General features: G+C 37.8%; 2 protein-coding genes across 2 annotated transcripts in view; one reads left to right on the top strand and one right to left on the bottom strand.

The window, feature by feature from the left end:
- The window catches only part of LOC136826813 (protein hairless-like), a 60684-nt gene extending 51831 nt beyond the window's left edge, over window positions 1–8853 (bottom strand). The window contains exon 1 of the mRNA XM_067084260.1: window positions 7899–8853. Coding sequence (XP_066940361.1) covers window positions 7899–8313 — 415 coding nt within the window. The 5' untranslated portion in view covers window positions 8314–8853. The remainder of the gene's footprint in view (window positions 1–7898) is intronic.
- Window positions 8854–14468: 5615 nt separating this feature from the next.
- Window positions 14469–19654, top strand: part of LOC136826812 (eukaryotic initiation factor 4A-III) — a 48544-nt gene continuing 43358 nt past the window's right edge. Inside the window, exon 1 of the mRNA XM_067084259.1 lies at window positions 14469–14872. Within this exon, the coding sequence (XP_066940360.1) occupies window positions 14731–14872 (142 nt within the window). The 5' untranslated portion in view covers window positions 14469–14730. The remainder of the gene's footprint in view (window positions 14873–19654) is intronic.

Below are 19654 nucleotides of genomic sequence, written 5' to 3'. Positions count from 1 at the left end.
AAATCTCACACCAAATGGGGGTGCAGGGCCGAACATAATGTTAATGTTATACAATGCAACAGTATATCAATTATAAATTATAGCTGTCAATTTATTCAACTGCCTCAAAACAACTTTAAAATCTCTAGATGCTTTACATCACGAGGAGTCGTATATGTACAGGAGCCTTCCGCTCATCTCCAACTGTCTCTGTCCTGCAGAGGCAGGCCAGCTGCCTCTAAATATTACAGAGATTCTAATTACTTTAAGAAGAAACATCCTTCAAGCAGGCACCTCTCCTGCATCAAATAAATTTCTCAATCAAAATACAAATAATAACCCAAATCAAAACTCATTTTCAAAAAGCTAATCATCTATTTGAATTTACATAACATGATACCCAAATTTACCCAGTAGTTGATTATATCGATTACTAAAAGACCAAACTATACATATCATATCTTTCAAAGAAATATATGTCCAACACAGAAATGTACCATCAACATGCCATGGAACATAAGGCGGAAGGAGTAATCCCTTCATAATCTACACAGATGGATCAAAATGAAACTAGGTGAACTCATCAGCTATTCAAGTGATAAAACTATCCAAATGGGCCTTCCTCTAATATCATCAGTATTTGGCAGAATTAACAGCCATACAATTGGCTCTCCAGATTATAACAAAAAAGGAATTCCTTCAGCACTCATATTGAGCGACTCAAGAAGTACAATTGAAGCAATAGGATCATTTAAATCAAATAATCACCTAGTCCAAAATATACAGCGAAATACATCAGTTAATTACCATGACCTTCAAATTCAAATTTGTTGGATCCCAGCCCATGTAGGCATTGAGGGTAATGAAGCTTAGATAAAGCTGCAAAATTGGCTTATACAATCCACAACTATGGCCCCCTTATCAGACTGGCTAGCATCAGTTAAACCCTTAATTTATAAGGTTACCAAAATGATTGAACAAATATACCCCACAAAACAAACTAAAACAAATTAAACGAAGTTAAAGTAGCATTCTTCTACCCAAAAGCAAAAAGAATCAATGAGTTATTTTAACAAGACTCCAGAATAGGACACTCCAGACTCACACATGGTCATCTGATGTCAACTCTGCACACAAACCCAATAACTTGTGAAAGATGTAACATCCAGTAACAATCAACCACATCTTGATTGACTGTCCCAGATGGCATCATGAAGAAGATTTATTTACAAAATAAATCAATAAAGGATATTCTAGCAGAAGGTAATAACTTTTCAATTAATAATATCTTCTCTTGTGGCAAATAAATTGATAAGTAAAATATAATCTTCCCCCTTTTTTTTCTCTCTATTTTTTTCTCTTTTTTTTTTTTCTAATCCCCCTTTTTTATTATTTATTTATTTAGTTAACTACTTAATTTTTTTATGTACTCTTTCCCCATTCTTTTCCCAGCCCGAGAAGAACCCTAAAAGAGTTCAGAGGTCTGGTTAAACAAATCATTTATAATTAACTAACTTGATTACCCTAGTGTAGGCTAGGTCATATTAGAGTTACGATTTTTTCAACAAACGATGGGCTTTTTGGAACCTAACCCCATCGTAAGTAGGGGAATACCTGTATGTATGTATATATATATATGTATATATATATATATATATATATATATATATATATATATATATATATATATATATATATATACACACAAAAGCAGTCCCCAGTTATCGGCAGGGTTCCGTTTCTGAGGGTGTGATGAGAACTGAAAATCGCCGCTAACTGAAATTTGGCAATTTCGGCGATTTTCGGGGGTTATCGGCGCCGAGAAGCGTCGATTTTCAGTTATTGGCGCCAATACCCGATTATCGGCGCCGATAAGCAGAAATCGGCAATTTTCGGCACTGAAAATTGCTGATTTTCATCGCTAGACAAGCCCCATAAAACCGATCACTGTTAACCGAGCCCATGTTAACTAGGGGACTGCCTGTATATATATATATATTATATGTGTATATATATATATATATATATATATATATATATATATATATATATATATATATATATATATATATATATATATATATATATATATATATATATATATATATATATATATATATATATATATATATATATATATATATACACATATATATATATATAATTATATAGAATACTGAGTTTAAGCTATATAAGAATGGAATACAGTATAAGGAAAATACTTGAAGAAAGAACACATTATTCAGAACTAAGTTGGTATATATTTCTTCACAGGTTTAGGCTTAAGCAAAACATGAAAGGATCACATCATAAGAAATTAAGTGGGGCAGAAAGAAGAAATCGAAAGAAAGAACAGGATGAGGAAGCCAAGAAATCTAGCAAGATCATGGCAGCTTTTCTGCAAAAAGAAAACGATCCTGGATCTTCAAAATCTGTGAAGGATAATTGCAGTCCAAGCACTAGCAGACCCATTACTGATATTCTTCAATTCCAGGAAGAAAGGACAAGCAATGAATCCAGCGACTGTAGTGAGGGAGAAGGAAAGAGAGACTGTGAAGAGAGAGAGCATGTTGAGCATCTTGGACAAACAGCAGAAATCTTCAGTACCCTCCCAAGTGGATGTACTATCAGGTGTGACCCAACGGGACAAATTGGGTGTGGCAATGAAGAAAACAATACCAGACATTACTGAGCATCAAGATGTTGGATATCTCAAATTTAACATCTCTAGGAAAGCAACTATATCAGATGCATTGCGGACAGAAATTTTAAAGATAGGTTCAAGTTTTTTCCAAAATATTTCAGGACTGTTTGCAGTAAAAAAAAACAAGCGATTAATGACAAAAGCATGGTTCCAAAAATGTCTCAGCAAAGGAAAAGGATAAGTGCTTCTATCTTGGTTAGTCTATTCACCTGTCAAAAGTGAAGCGTTTTGCTTCTCATGCCTAATTTTTCCCTCAACAGAGGCTGCCAGCCACTGTTCTTCACTAGAGCTAGAGACTGATTTAAGCAGTTGGAAAAAGCCAGAAAAAATCATTGCACATGAAAATAGTCTGAGATATCGTGATTCTTTCACAAGAAGGAAGAAAATGGAAAAGTGCCTTGTTAAAAAGGAAGGACTAATTGACAAACAGCTTCAAGAGCAGATTGCCACAGAGAAGGAAAAGTGGCGACATATCCTCAAGAGAATTTTGCACTGTATTAGATATCTGTCCCAACAAAATTTAGCACTGAGAGGTCACAGAGAGAATATATCCTGCACTGAAGCAGATGAAAATATTGGGAATTTCAGCAGCCTCTTAGAACTAATTTCAGAGTTCGATCCTAATATGAAAAACCATCTGGACTATGTCTGTCAAAATCCAAAGTCCCCTTCATATTTGTCTGCTGAACTTCAAAATGAATTCATCCAGATTATTGCATCTACTGTTAGAAGCACTTTACTGAATGACATCCGAAGAGCTAAGTATTACGGTATAACGGTTGATTCAACTCCTGATGCTGCACACAGGGAACAAATGTCAGAGATCATAAGATATGCAGAGATAAACTATAAAGAAAAGACAGTTTGCATGAAAGAAAGTTTCCTTGGCTTTATTCAAGTACACCAAAGGATGCAGCAAGTACGGTAAATGTAGTAATGCAGCAGCTGCAGAGAGATAATTTGCCTTTTGAAGACTGTCGTTCTCAGTGTTATGATAATGCTGCTGTCTGGACACAAGTAATGAGCACAACAAAGACTTGCTACAGTGAACCCTAAAGCAATATATGTGAACTGTGACAACCACTCAATAAATTTCACTAGTCATGAGGTGGCGATGGTTATATTTTTTTTTACCTGTGCAGGCAGTGTATGTTTTCTTTTCAAGGTTGACCTAAAGATGGGAGAGATTAAAGAAGAATTTGCCTATATCTCTGAAAGCTGAATCTGAAACATACTGGAGTGCTAGAGCTGATGCAGTTTGACCCATACATGAAAATGTGGGGGTTTTGGTCCAACTTTTAGAGACCATCAGAAGTGATATGAATGAGACAATAGATACCAGAAGTGAAGCAGCACAGCTATTGAGCAGAATTTTGACATTTGATTTCTTTGATGCACTACGCTTTTGGAACATTTTACTTACCAAGATTGACAGAGTCCAGAAGTGGCTGCAGGATCCTAAAATGAATTTCCATGAGGCAGCACAAGATATCCAGGCATTGCAAGTTTATTTCCTTGCTAATCAGGAGGATATCTGCCAGACATCTATCAAAAAAGCAAAGGAGCTCTGTCATGCTTGGGATGTGAGAATTGCCAGACGATGTAGAGTGAAGAAAAAAATGCCAGGTGAAACTGGAGATGATGCAGGCCTCTCAGTAGAAAATGAGATGCAACATCTGCTAAAAGGTACTATTGACAGAATGCATAATGAAATGGGCGAACGGTTCATCAGATTGCATAACATGGATTCAAAGTTTGGCTTTACTTTTGGATATTAAGGAGTTGCTATCTACAACCAATGAAGCATACATCCAAGAAAGGTGCATTAATGTGGCAAGTTTCTATGACACTGAATTAGATGGCTTGGAACTGTTCAGCTAAATTGTAGATTGCAGAATGCTGCTTGAAACACAAGATGATGTTCTGATCACTAACCCACAGGAATTACTTTGTTTCATTGTACAATATGGGGATGAAAGTGTTTTCCCAAACCTTCAAGTTGCCCTTCAGATACTGCTGACCATTGCAGCATCAATTGCTAGTTGTGAGCGATCACTTAGTAAGTTGAAACTTATCTTGTAGCATCTGCGAACATCTATGGGGCAAGAGAGATTGTCAGCTTTAACTCTACTAAGTGTAGAGCAAGAGATCACAAACAAAATATACTTTGATGACGTGATAGACAAATTTGCAGCTGTAATAGCTAGAAAGATAAATCTGTAAACACACTGTAACATGCATCAATACTTAATGTCCTACAATTCATTGTCAATCCTTTTCTTTATTTAGGTTTTCTGTTATCAATATCTGTCTAATTATCTTTACATTCTAATACCTTTACACCATTTTATTTCCTTGCATATGGTTGATCCTAAGCATCCATCACTTTAATCTTTTTTTCATTATTCTGATGCAAGTTAAACATTCTTTAAAGAAAAGTAAGGTTTATAGTTAGTGAACTAATTCATCTTTATTCTTATCAGTTTTCTTTTCAGGCATAATAACTATTCAACCTTTACCACAAAATCTTTTTTTTTTTCTAGTACTAACTTCTATGCTGGCAACAAATTGTACATTTTCATGATTTTCTTAGCTCCCTGTATTCCCCAATGTTTAACTCCTTTTTTAGTCAAATTTATTTAATTTGCCATTTGTCTCTGGTTATGAAGAGTTAATGGTTACTGTGATGCTTTACTATAATCTACATTTTAGTTATCTTATCAACATTTTGGAATTTATTTATGAGGGCTGATTAATTACAGTATATCTATTATATGTAAAATAAACTATTTCAGTTTGCAAATTTGGTTTGTGTTCTATCATTCCAGAATATTATTATGCAAATTAGAATGTTTTGTTTACAACACAATATATCTAAAATAATGAAGGCAAACATTTCCTGCCAAATTTAGCACAATCAAATGAAAATAGTCCTCCCCCCGGTGGGCCCCTTTGGGGGCACCATAAAAGACTTTGCCCCCGAGCGCCAGCAACCCTCACGACGCCACTGCCCCGAACCTAGGTCAGGGCAGGGCACCCAATTTAGGTTAAGAAGGTAAGGTCTGGTTAGGTCAGGACATGGCATTCTAGGAAAGGTTAGGATTTCTCACACCTACCCGTGCCTCCCTGCCCTGCATTTGCTCAAGGTTATAGACTATCATGCTTTAGCAGTGTGTGTAGACAGCTATTCTGCACATTTACAAAGATTAATTCTGGGAGTTCTGGCTAGATTCACTATAGTTGGAAACTGATGAAAAGAAGGTGAAAAACTGCAGACTACAGTAAATGTAAAGGCGACAGCTGCACATAGATGTCGCTTAATTTTTTGAGGGAAAATTATACAAGGGTTTACATAATACAGTACAGGTGGCGTAATTTGAGAAATTCACTGTTTTTTGTTTATATTTTCACTTTCATCATGAGGGATTGGTACCAGGCCCTTGGGGATGAACATAAAAATAAAGTGATGAATTTCTCATCTCAGCAGATTTATCGGATTATCTCACCTGTAATGTATTATATATAGCCGACACCCTTTTCTATATGTTCATCCAAAAAAACTGGGCTATGTTAATAAATGATATCTTCATGCGGCCATCTACTTGAAATTTACCCACTGACTGGAATACTGGGGCAAGTGTAGAATGTTGGGACCAGTTCCACATATATAAACAAACCTAACCTTTCCTAGGCACATCTCAGCCGGCTGTCTGCGGTGAGCTAGGCTATGGCAGTTGACGTTACTCTATAGAACTTTATCTGCTGAACAAGAATTTAAAGTAATATTTTGGTGGTCAAATGTAATTACGCTGTAAATTACCTTGCTAAAGGGGACCCGTTGGGAATCAGGGCGTTGGTGGGATAAAACCCTTTTGAGAATAGCTAACAGTAAGGGGGACCCATTGGGAATTCGGGGTTTTGGGTGGGGTAAATAACTTGGGAAAAGGTTTGGGTACCTTACTGTTGTATTTCCTGTTATATATATCATTTGGAACACGAAAACCAAGCGTAAAAAGATGGGCGAATAAATGGATAGCGGGAGCTGTTCTAAGGGCGCTTTTTATTCATTACTATTACAGTACTGCTGATTCTAAGCCTTAACACGCATGAGCTAGCTTTCAGTTCACCAATCAGCAGCTGCCGGCTTTCTGCGCTTGGCGAAAGCTGCGAGACTCTGGCAATTGACAAATTTGACGTTTTCCTATGTTATTATACTTGCTGAACAAAAATATTACCTCTTGCCAGAACATACGAGCTTGCCAAGAATCTTAAAAAAGGTAGATTAGGTGCGCAGTGACGTTCTGCCACGGCCACCAATAGAGGCCACCCAAGTTGAAAGCGGGAATGGTAATGTCTTGTTTCCCGTTTACGAAAGCTTCAATTAGTGTGCTGTGGAGCTAGACTATGGCAATTGACGTTTTTCTATGTTATTTTACTTGCTTTATCAGAGTTTAAGGTAATATTTTGCTGGTTGGCTGCTGCTAAACTGTAATTTACCCTTGAGCTGTGTACGACCCACTGGTACAAACATGCAGTTTTCAAGGATCAATTACATTTTAGTTACAGCCGACCACCAAAATATTTGAAATTCATGTTCAGATAAAATAACATAGGAAAACGTCAATTGCCATAGGCTAGCTCACCGCGGACAGCTGGCTTAGAATTACCCTTTCCTATAAGCCAGGCACTGTCCTAGCCAGACCTTCCCTTCCTAACCTCACTTAGGGCAACGTGCTCTGACCTGGCCGAGGGGGATCTGCCCTGCCTAATCATCGAAGACAATGGACTTAGCTTCAATTCAGAGGTAGCCTAGTCCCGTCGTTATGCAAACTACCCGACTGGTACTAAAACATGGCACCCATTTGGCATGCACACTAAGCTGGTAGATACTGAGATAGGGGGGTGCAGTAGTTGTCTACAGTTTTCCAGAGGAAAAGCCAGTGCCTAAACGAAGGTTCCTACCCAGCCTTGCCTGTGGACCCCTGCCATGCTGCAACCAGCCAAAATAACCTGATGCCGTTCCCACGCTGTGATGTGTGAACTCAACACATACGAATCCCAAAAAGAAATAAAAGAGGGATCCTGGACCTAGGTTATACTGAGCCCCCAAGGTCAGCCTTGTCATATATAACAGAATAGACTACTCGAGCGTTTAATATGCTATCCCACGTCCCCATCTCTTATCCTAGCCTAAGGCTGACAGAGCGTGTCCTACCTTTAAAAAAGGTGAGCCTTCCTCCTGCAGATCCAGTGGTGGCTTTGGAAGCGTCCTCCGTGACAGGACACCCCAGGGCACTTGCTGGCCGAGAGACTGACCCCTTGACACTTCCACTGGGTATGGGAGTTCCGGGCTTGCCTTTGACCTCAGCTCCAGGGCCAGAAGGTGGTGGGGAGCTCACTGGTCGGGGGGAGGCCGCGTGAACTGACACTGCAGGACTTTCGCACTTAATTTTCTGTGATGTTGGAGGAGTAGGTGCCCGAATGACCCCTCCAATTCGGGAGGGGGAGGGAGGAGGGGAACGCGGAGAGAGTGGTTCTTGTTTCTCCACCTTCACAACCAACCCTCCCCCTCCCCCCTCCAATCCGGGTTTACTCATCTCATTGCCTAGGGTCTCCGTTTTGTTCTTCATAGTACTTTTATGATGGTCATCTCATGATGTTTATGATGCCGAAAGCTTAACCGAGGCGACTTCACCACCGCCATCAATGTTAACACTGGAGCACCTTTACTCTACAGACCACAAGTATATTCTGACAACAGGCACGTCTGCGTCATGATGGAGCCATGCTGAATACAGAAGAGCTATTATGTACGTTCACTAGTTAAAACTTCCACACAGTAAATCGGTCAGTCTACAGGTTTCATAGGCCAAAACATTTCTTTCATATTTCGTTCCGTTTAGCGTCCCAGCGTCCAGTGCAGCGGGAGAAGCCTTAAAAGCGTATGTAATGTTATTTTGCACTACAAATGAGTAATTAACGAGAATTAAATGTATTTCTATGAATGTCAACGTACAATTCCCTTAGCGAATTTTCAAGAACGCCAGAACAAAGAAACTTTCACACTTTATGCTCCGATAATTTTTCTAGTTCAGTAGAAGATATGGTATGATGAACCGCAATGCCGGACAAAATGCTCACCCAAACTGTGTGTGCGTGTGTGTGTGTGTATTAAATCATCTGTATTATTATTTTTTATCAGTTAAGTTATATCTAAATTGTCGGCTTTTTTAGTCTCAACGAAAGAGAAAAAATATGCATGTATGGATTCACAAACTGTAAGTGTTTACTCTGTATAATTAGCATGTAGCACTTTTATATATTGGATTTTTATCCTCTTCTTTGGATCACCTAGATTATACTTGTATGTTTGAGGCTTGGTCTCCTATAACAGAAATGTAAGTACATGCTTGTATGCATATGTAAATTTTTATGTACGTTTTCGTTTATATGCAGCCTGTGTAATGAAGTGCAGATATCTGAGGCTGAGGACAAATTCCTCGTAGAATGAAAGTAGAGTTCATTAAATAGCCTGGTTCCTCTTTCTTTTTCACTCTTGGTCTGCTGTTCCTTGTTGTCTTTCAGTTTATCCCTGGGTTGTTTTTACTGTTTCCCACGCGCTTTTACGACTGTACTCTTATTCAGACTGCAAATTTTTGTAGATGTTCAGATCTTAAAAGACCAGCAAGGGTTGCTCACCTATGGGCAATTCCTGATATTTAGAAATTTTGCAGAAAAACCTGGTCTCAGTATTTTTGTAGATTACCGATATTCTTATTTAGTTAAACATTGTCACAGACAAATGATCATGAATTAGCAGAGTGGCTTTCCCAGTATAGAATGACGAAGCATGAAAGACGTTATAGTTGACGAAAAAAAATTATTATTATTATTGAAAAACATTGTAAAATGCCATTAAATGTGAAGAAAATTTCCACATGACAAAATGTCCATATGTAAAAAAAAAAAGAGAGAAAATCGATGAAAATAATGTATACAGCCAGTAATGTTAAGCATATAAATCAGAATTTCTTGTAATCCGAAGATTATTACAGCCTCTCCCAAATCATGGGCATTGGCATAAACATCACTGGCAGCAATTTTTTTCACATTTTTACGCTAACTGGAATGAAACACTTTTGGTACTTGAGGCAGTGTTTTGTGCAGATAAAAAACTTACACAAGTATATACCAGTTCTTGAGATTCTGGCAATAAAGCCTATATAATAGTAGTTCTCTGTTGACGTATAGATGGCTAAACAGGAGTTTCATGTGATGGTCGAAATCACAACTAACATTGTGAGGAACAGCGAATCTACCACTTCTCGCAGTTTTGTCCTAAAGATAAGTATTCTTGGTGGCTACGAACGTATTACAGTATTGCTCAGATCTTCAGTGTAGCCTAGGCACCTGTGCCAGATATTCCTAAAGGAAATCATTGACCCGATCTCCCGCTTCACCGCTGAGCTACGATGTGATAATTTTATACGTCGCTTATAGCTTTTTCTTATACCTCCGACTATCAAGTTTCTCTTTACACAAAACCTATACCTTTTTGAGTTCGGTAGAGACGTCGGGGACTCGGGATTCAAGTGGCAGTGGACTTGTCTGTTAGGCTATCAAGAGGGATGTAAGTTGATGTCAACTCTGCGGTATATATTCCTGTCCGATTCAGGTTCTATACCGAGAGTCGAAATCAACCCATCCCCAAAATGAAAGCTAAGTGCCATGTTTGTAACACATTATTATTTTATGATAGTTTTGTCTCTAATGCAAATATTCACACACACACAAACAGAGTTAAGGAAATAATACTACTGGTTTACCTCAAAGGGGGGAAACAAATAAAAGATGGCTCCTTCCCATAAAAGATAAATAGCCCCCAAACTCCAAATACTCACCTCGGTTGCTTTTCAGTCATTTATTGGCGCAGTCTAAAAAAGAGAACACAGTGGGTTAAACACACACACAACAATTAAATACAAATTTCAGAAAAGAAAAAAAAAAAAAAAAAAGGTGGACCATATCCCCCTAGGTTTCGTGTGATGGTTCCATAACTTGGTGAATCATAATCACGCTGGAAAATGTAGACCACAGGTAAATTTTATTAAAGGGTCATTGAACGAATGTTTCGTAAATGTTGGCAGGCGTGCAAATGAGAAGTTACGAGGCAATTTGAACGATAATGGCGTTGCTACGTGAGAAACATCGTAACCAGTCTGAAAATGATGCAAAAATTTAGACCATGATCAGTCGATGTTCAAACGATCAACGAGAACTAAAGAGTTATTAAAATTATTTACACATCACTGCCTTTCATATCATCATTTCTGCAACCCATGCAAACACATCGACAGTCACAGGTGTTTATCCAGTTTACTATAAATAGTCTACCACGGCGCCACTTCATGAAAAAGGCAATGTTAAGGAAGTGAGCAATTACTGTCCTGTTACTTTATTAACTGCAACGTAAAGACATATTACAAGAAATAGTTGTGATCCAGTTAGTACGATTCTTGGAGAATAACAATTTGATATGAACGTCCCAAGGTCTTAAAGATTGAACTGATAACGGAAATGGCCCTACTGAATGTTGCAAATTAAATATACGAGAGAATGGACAGAGAAACAGGACGCGAACAACTCTCTGCGACTATTTCAAGGGATTTGAAAGAGTTTATAATATTGATATCAAGTGCCATCCTTCTACCTGATGCACGTCATCCTTCTAACAGATCTCAGTCGGTTAAGGTGGACACTGTTATACCAGTTGTGATACCTATTCCTCACGGAGTACCACATAGGCCTAAGAGATATTTTTTTTAGTCAAATGTGTATAAGAAGCGCAAATGAGTGTGAGAGGGAAGTGGAGTACCATTTTGTGATAGGTGGACAGATCTTAGAAGAGGTAAAATAATTCTGTTATATTAGGGACACACTGGTCTGTGCAGCAGGTACTGAGAGGGCATTGAAAACAGAATTAGTAACAGGTTGGATAAAGCAGAAGAAAGTAGACTGATGGACTACAGGAAAATAATACAGCAGAGACATGAAAGCTACTTAAGAAACTAAAGGAGATTTTGGAACGGTGTGACTGGAGAATGTTAAGCTTCTTGGTCAGGAAGTGGTGAGAAGATCATAATACAAACAAGGATGTGGCAGAGAGATTTTTTTCAGACATGAAAAATACAAAAGACATGAAAAATACAAAATCTTAAAGTCAGGGATGCTTGGATGTGTAATGAGATGGGAAAAGGAAAAGTTAATAAAAAAGTAGTATATGTGGAAGAAGCAAGAAGACCAGAAAATGTGATATATAGAGCAAGAGCAGGTGGAAATTTAGATGGAAAGTGTACACGTCTAAAGTAATAAATAAAAGGAAAAACAGAAGAGATAATGTCAATATCTGGTTTGATTATGAAACGTAGACTCTTAAGCCTAGCACTGAGGGACTTTCAGTCATACAATGCTTGAGAAAGTGAAGAGAGGGAGTTGGAGTGGCTGGACAGCAAGAAAGATTTCCAGAAAATAAAGGAGATGAAAAACAAGTATATAAAGGTGGAACTGGGCGATGTTGGACAACAAGACTGAAGAGAGAAAACGGGAATGGAGATAAAGTAAACGGCTAAAAACGTGGGTTCAACGAGAGGCGGAAGGGCACTACCAACTCCCTTTAGTAATGCCTACATTGCACCACGTGGAGCACTGCCGGAACTAAAACACTGCGAAGAAAATGTCAATGATGATAATAATACTGAAGATTTATTAACTTCAAAGCATCTTAATGACAACTCCTAAATTATCAATCTCTTGAGGACTTTTCTAAAAAGACTTTGCATCTACAGTATACAACCTATGTATGTACCGACTGGATTTTACTGTTTCTTCCTTATACCTTTCAATGTTCATTCCCCCGCCCCCCCGCCTTTTTTTAATGTTAATTCCTTTTTTCTCAGGTCCCATTGCCCCGAAGGCGCTCTACAAAACCCGCAAACTCATTTATCATATACACAAAACTGCAGAGAAATCCTGAGATTTATACGGCGCACTTCATATCAACTGTCAAGTCCATACTGCCATAACAATCAGAGAATAAGAAAATCTTTAATTTTCCTTGATATTTTTAGTCCTCCAGATTTCAAATGAGAGCTCATTGTACAGTCTTGGAGCTTTTAATTTAAAGGCTTTAAGGCCAACATTCGTGGTACATCTTGGTTAAAATGACTGGAGACCATCGGTAGCTAATCTTAAGGTGACACCATCCGCTGGCTGTATTATACACAGATTAAAGTTTCTATAGTTTGGACACCATGTCTTGATAGCGTGATGAATATTGCAAAAAATTTAAACATCATCCTAGTTTGACAGGGAGTCAGTGCACCTCAAAAAAATATAGGGGAAACCCTGCCCTGAAGTGCAATGGCCGTTATTAATCTTATTGCCCTATTCAGTATACTTTGCAGCTTCCTGAGTTGCAAAAGTTAAGTATACCTTAGTGTTACCAGACCACTGAGCTGGTTAACAGCTCTCCTAGGGCTGGCCCGAAGGATTAGACTTATTATTTAACGTGGCTAAGAACCACTTGGTTACTTAGCAACGGGACCTACAGCTTATTGTGGAATCCGAACCACATTATAGCGAGAAATGAATATCTTTCACCAGAAATAAATTCCATCTTAGCAGATTATGATAAATAGTGTTGCAATTGTCTATTCTATTTATGAAACATTTAATTAAAAATTTGTTCTACAGAAAACTTATCAAGGGATTTTTTCAACAAAGGCAATATTTTTAAAACGATAGCCAATAGGCCTTGCAGCATTTTCGATATGAATACAGAGAAAACATTGGTAAGAACGCCTTTTAGTTTTTCATTTGCATCTCCAGTGTCGTTTCTGGAGAAATAAAATTAGGTGTCATCCACAAACAGCTTAAATTTGATCCTATGTCCCTGTAGTACATTTGACAATCTAGTCGTATAAATGCAAAAAGTTTTTGGACCTTATACACTTACTTGAGGTACAGCACTCCTCTTCTGAGTGCGTCCATAATTTTTAACTGATTATATACGACAGAGAACACAAAAATCTGTGTAGAACATAATTGACTAGAAGCTGACTATCAGACAATGCATCTAACCTATCCAGATGACTAATTAATTGTTCAACGATAACATATTCATGCATTTTGGATATAAATGACCAATTTGAAACAGGCCTGTACTTGTATTCAAATTAATAAAGAAAGCCATAAAGTGTAACTGACAAGCTGATGAGGTTCTTCGAAGCGATACAATATAAGCTGTAGGAAGAGCCTCCAAAATTGAATAATTATGAAAAATCCTCGAAATGAAAATAACATTTCCATTGTTATTAGCTTGAACAGACACTGAGGGCCGGTAGAATGCCCCCTTGAATTCAAATATAAATATGGAAGTTATTTTTGTTATATAAAAATGATGCCTGTGTTAATATTTGAGAGGGTTCGGAGGATATTGCTGGTTTGGTGTAAATTTGAGTCTCAGATATGGGCAAGAATGTTATCGTTTCATTTCATAGTGTGGGGAAAGACTTTGGGGAAAATAACCGAGACAATTGACGGTTTGTAGGCTGTGTACAATATTATTACCGACGAACGGTAATATAAATGTAGTTATTAACAATATACTAGGAGAAATATCTTATTGCAAATATAAATAAACAAATAGAATTTCTTTGGGTTGCTCTGGTTACGGTGTTGTTCTTTATACCACTAAAGTAGAGATTCCTAGCTTTTCATTATTTTCACTTTAGATTTATTTTTTCATTGTAAACTGAAGTAATTCTGGCAAGAAATGTATATTTATAAAATGCAATTACTATGATGCGATAACAATCGAGTTAGCCTATTGGAAAAATGAGTACATTTTTTTATGCGGATTAGGAAGACTCATTTCCATTTCCCGGTTCTTGTCCAAAGCGTTCCCGTTTCTGAACGAGAAACTTCTTCATCTGTCTACAAACTTCCTGCGAGCCGCACCACGGTACACAACGTAAACAGTGGGCGAAATGGCTGAAGGACGCGTAAGACGGGTGATCCCGGAGGATCTTTCAAATGTGGAGTTCGAAACCTCCGAAGAAGTGGAGGTAGTCCCCACGTTTGACAGTATGGGACTGAGAGAAGATCTGTTGCGAGGAATTTACGCCTACGGTAAACAATTTTTTTTGTTTAATCTAGTTTGGCAATTAGAAAGTGACCGCGCGTGAAAGTCATCTAGGCTAACCTTAATACGGGAGAACTGGTTTAGGCGAGGTATTGTCATAGTAATGCAGCTTAGACCGCCGATGAATAGGCTAGTTAGCAAAGTTATGTTTCCATTTATGTGTTCTACCAGCAGAATGTCACTTGACAGTTCAAACTTGTAGACCTAACCTACTGAGGCAACCATTGTAGCAGCTCTGCACCCAGCCTACCCACACTTAAAACCTGTTGCATTCTGGACTTGAAAATATCTGTTTCTCATGTTTTATTATTGTGTGTTTTGTGTTTATCTAAGTAAGAACTCCCCACGGACTATAACTTGGAAACTGATTTATCGTATTGTTATTATTATTGTTATTGTTATTATTAACCTCACATATCCACCCAACGTGGTCGGGGACTCTTTGGGAACGCAGGCTTTTGGAAATGATGGGAGAAGGACCAGACCGCCATGTTGTTGTTATGGAACGGTTCCGCGCATTCGCAAGTCAGGGGACCATATGTTTAAGAAGGGAGTGGCTAAGGAAACTTATTATTAAAGGAACTATACTAACCTAACCTAGCAGGCCGCGTTGCTTAGTCGGGGGGCTCCACCTCTTGAACCCGCTGGTGAAGGAAAGCCCACTTTTCACCAAAAGCTCCCCTAAAACACTGTGCATGTGCAAAAGCATTGCAGGATGCCTGACGTACACCTTATGAGGTTAATTAGTGGTTAATTACAGTCAGCCAACAAAAAATAATGATAAATCTTGATCAGCAACCAAAATACTATAGGAAAACTAAATTTTTTCTTAAGTAATACCAGATGTGGAGCTCTTGCTCAGTTTTACCTAGCTTTGAACATTTTTGACGTTTGTCCCCATAGCAAATGATTTAACCAACCACACCTGATGTAACCTTAATGTAACCTAGGGACCCAGGTTCTTACCATAGCCTAGTACATAATAGCCTAGGGTAATTCTGTATATTAGCTCCGTGCCTGTTTTTACCTTTTCAACTAGTTTTTTCAACACTTTTAGGGGTTCTGATACTGGCGGTGCATCTGTTTGTTGTTGGCCAAATGGAATGTCCCTTTGCCGTGTTAAGTACTGGCCTGGGCGGGGGGGAGTTGGGTACCCATACATTACGAGTTATTGCACTTGCTGGATGTGATATGAACTGTTGAAAAGACGTACCCATGCTCTGTCTTGTGAAGATTGCGTATGGAAACCCCTTCTTGGACGGACTTAAGGGGTTAATTACAGGCTAATTACACTCGAGCGCCAAAAATGAAAGGTAAATTCATAATTAGCAACCAATAAGCTGTAGAAAAAGTTAAATTAGAAGGCAGTCGATGCCACGGTGCTACTATATAGTTCTACCTAGCTTAGTTTGATAACATTTCATAAACTTAACTTGATCAGAATGACAACTAAGGTCCATGCGTTGCACTCGTTTTGTTTTCCCCTCGCCCATTGTCAGAATCATTCAAAGCACACACAAAGATGTAGGAAAATTATATTTTCAAGTTCGAAATGCAATATTGGTTAAAGTTTGCAACTAAGTCATCTGAAATTGGGTAATTCTGTGATAATTTTATGCTGTAACAAGTGTTTCATCTATTTTGTTAGTCATGCATTCCTTGTATAATCTTAGGTGGATGATTTTTTCTAAAAAATTTGTTTACACTTTCGACATGTTTTTGAGAACAAAAGTTTATTAGCCTGTCTTTAAGTTTGCAATTGCCTTGTACACTCGGCAAGAAAAGTGAGGATACAGTTTTCATTATATTTCGTTCATCGAATTTTAATTTTTTTCTTACAGAAAACACATAATCTTGGTAAATTTACTCTAGAATATGAAAATACAATGCAAATTATATATCATATATATTAACCCTTAAGGGACGGCATAACTTATCAATGTGCAGCACCCCAGACCGGGGAAAGTTTGAGGTCGACAAAAAAAAAAAAATCACATCAATGGAAAGAGAATGACACGTACATTCACACTTTATAAATAAAAAAATTCTAAAAAATTTTCCCTACCTTCCATGAGAAGTTGAAAATGACTATTTACAACCCCTTATGGGGCCTCATTTACAAGACAATCGTAAATTTTACCAACTTATATATGTTTTTTCTAATAAGTTTTTTAGGTTTTGTGAAATTATTATTACTGCTCACACAATATCAAAACAGATAAGAAATAAAAGCAGTAACAAATTTTTTGCATATTTGTTGTAAAACATTCATGTAAGTTTACGAGAAGGAAGATTCAGTAACTTTTGTTTTTACTTTTACATGCTTTTTCTAATATTTCTTTGCAATTTTCTTTGTAAAATTACATTTACAACCGACATACTATCGTAAAAGACAAAAACAAAAAACAACAGCAATCCCTTCGTATATTTACAAGCAAATTTACACAAAGACTCATGTGAGAGAGAGAGAGAGAGATGCAGTACCTTTCCCCTTGAAGTCACAAGCATTACTGATGCAGGCCGATATCTCACGTCTGTATAAAAGATGCCATTAGTGAATTTATAGCATATAGAAGTATTGGCACCTTTGTTTCGAATCATTATTACCATAACAGTGGTGCGTAATTCTGCTTCACACTGAAGAGCAATCCGTCCACCTCCCCAAACCTGTTTTACTTCACACTGAAGCTCAGTCCGTCCACTAAGGGTTAAATCTGCAAAACAAAAATGTTCAGATACTTAAAACCACCATGGATATCCGAAGTAATCAGAATTTCTCAGATGACTTCGTTCATAGAGATCTAAAATATAGTGTATGGATATCTTGGTGTAGTATAATTTATCAGAACGGCAATATTTACTTGTTTTCCGTTATGAACAGGCTTATTATTGCATCATCATACGAGGTAATGATAATTTATTTAATTTTTACACATTCATATTTATAATTCACGGTGTTAAAGGCAGCTGGAATTAATGGCAGTAAATGATGTGATGGCTAGGGTAGGTTGACCAAATCTATTTAAATGCGCAAGAGCGTTCTCTATGATGTGCAGAGTAGCGCCAGAACTTCAGCAGGAAAACAAATAACTGGATGTTTCTTGACGTTACCATAGTTTCTCTCTCTCTCTCTCTCTCTCTCTCTCTCTCTCTCTCTCTCTCTCTCTCTCTCTCTCTCTCTCTCCATTGCTACAACATACTATACGAATATAGTATCGCTCAATCTCTAAAAGAAAAAAATAATAAAATGAGTAGCTCTACATATAGGCCTAGGCTTGCACAACAGCATCTCTCTCTCTCTCTCTCTCTCTCTCTCTCTCTCTCTCTCTCTCTCTCTCTCTCTCCATTGTTAAAACTAAAACATACTATACAAATATAGTATCGCTCAATCTCTAAATGAAAAAAATAATATGAGTAACTTTACATATAGGCCTAGGCTTACACAACAGCATCTCTCTCTCTCTCTCTCTCTCATCATAACATTGCATTCGTTCCCTTATTGTTCCCCATGTTTTTCATCGGACATTGCTCGAATTTAACTCTTGATTTCATTATGGAAGATCGCATTTCCGATTACGCAAGCATTCCGTTCATTGTGGTGTCATAAATTCATTTGTGTAAGGTTACTTGGTAGGTTATGTCGAAAAATGTTTATTTTGCTCAGAACTGTCGCTGCAAATTACAACTTGAACGAATACTGTAAAGCTTACTACTGCATTTAAGTATCAATGATTTCAGAACCGTAGAATATGACTGAAAGTTATAGGAGGTCAAGCAAAAAGCAAACACATTAAGACTGAAGCTCCTCCCCCTTCTAAAGTTGCCAGATGTCGCATTGATTAGCAATATATATCCGAAGATTTAAAAAAACTGTATCCTCACTTTCCTTGCCGAGTGTACATTTTTCAGTTTTTCACCTGTTCATTATTGCAGATTTTTGACTACCACACATTTAATATAGGCTTGTGATCAGATCTAGACTATGTGTTGGAGAAGGACACTATCAAACCAGCTTGGTAGGCAACCCTGCTAAGAGAAGGTTACTCAGAATACAAACCTTGTTCTCCAACCTTGGACTGTGCCATAGCCATTGTAACTGTGGCCTTCCATGGTCTTAGGTTTGAGGTCCCTTGCCTGAGGGTACAAACAGGCATTTATCCTCTTCTTCATTCACTTTCACTTTCCTCTTTTTTGGAAAAGTGTGTAGGACATGCTTCTGAGAAAGCAAAAGTGTCTTTGTCTTTACCTAATCTTTTCCTCCTTCAGAGCATTTTATTTCTAAGTCCATCTTGACTGTCCACTGGCAAACCTGATGGATTTCTTTTGCCTTACAAGATGTGCTGGCCCCAACTTGTCGACCAGTTGCTTCTGGTGTTTTATTCAATGACGTATGGTCAAGTTTATTTATTCTTTCAACAGAATTTTTGTAATGTAAATACTCTTGTTGATGTTACTGTTAATTGTTCCGTTGATTTGTTCTTATATGATATACAGATCATCGGTCCTTTACATTAGGATTGTTCCGACACAATATACAAACCATCGGTCCTTTAGATTAGGAATTACCTTCAGCGAAGCTGCAAACGGCCGTTGAACTTTCGAACAAGGTGGTTAGGCAGTTAACTACTGTCCAGTAGGCAGGAGTCCCGCCTGCTCGGATGTAAACATTCCAGTTTTTATTTTGGCTGTCGTGTGGTACAGATGTGTTTCTTCATTCTCTGCCTGGGCTTCCGTTGAGCTGTTTCCCCAGTGGGATCTTTTCTGTTTGT

Source organism: Macrobrachium rosenbergii, chromosome 41, assembly GCF_040412425.1.
Source record: "Macrobrachium rosenbergii isolate ZJJX-2024 chromosome 41, ASM4041242v1, whole genome shotgun sequence".
Classification (NCBI taxonomy): Eukaryota; Metazoa; Arthropoda; class Malacostraca; order Decapoda; family Palaemonidae; genus Macrobrachium; species Macrobrachium rosenbergii.
This window is presented reverse-complemented; position numbering and strand designations above follow the sequence as displayed.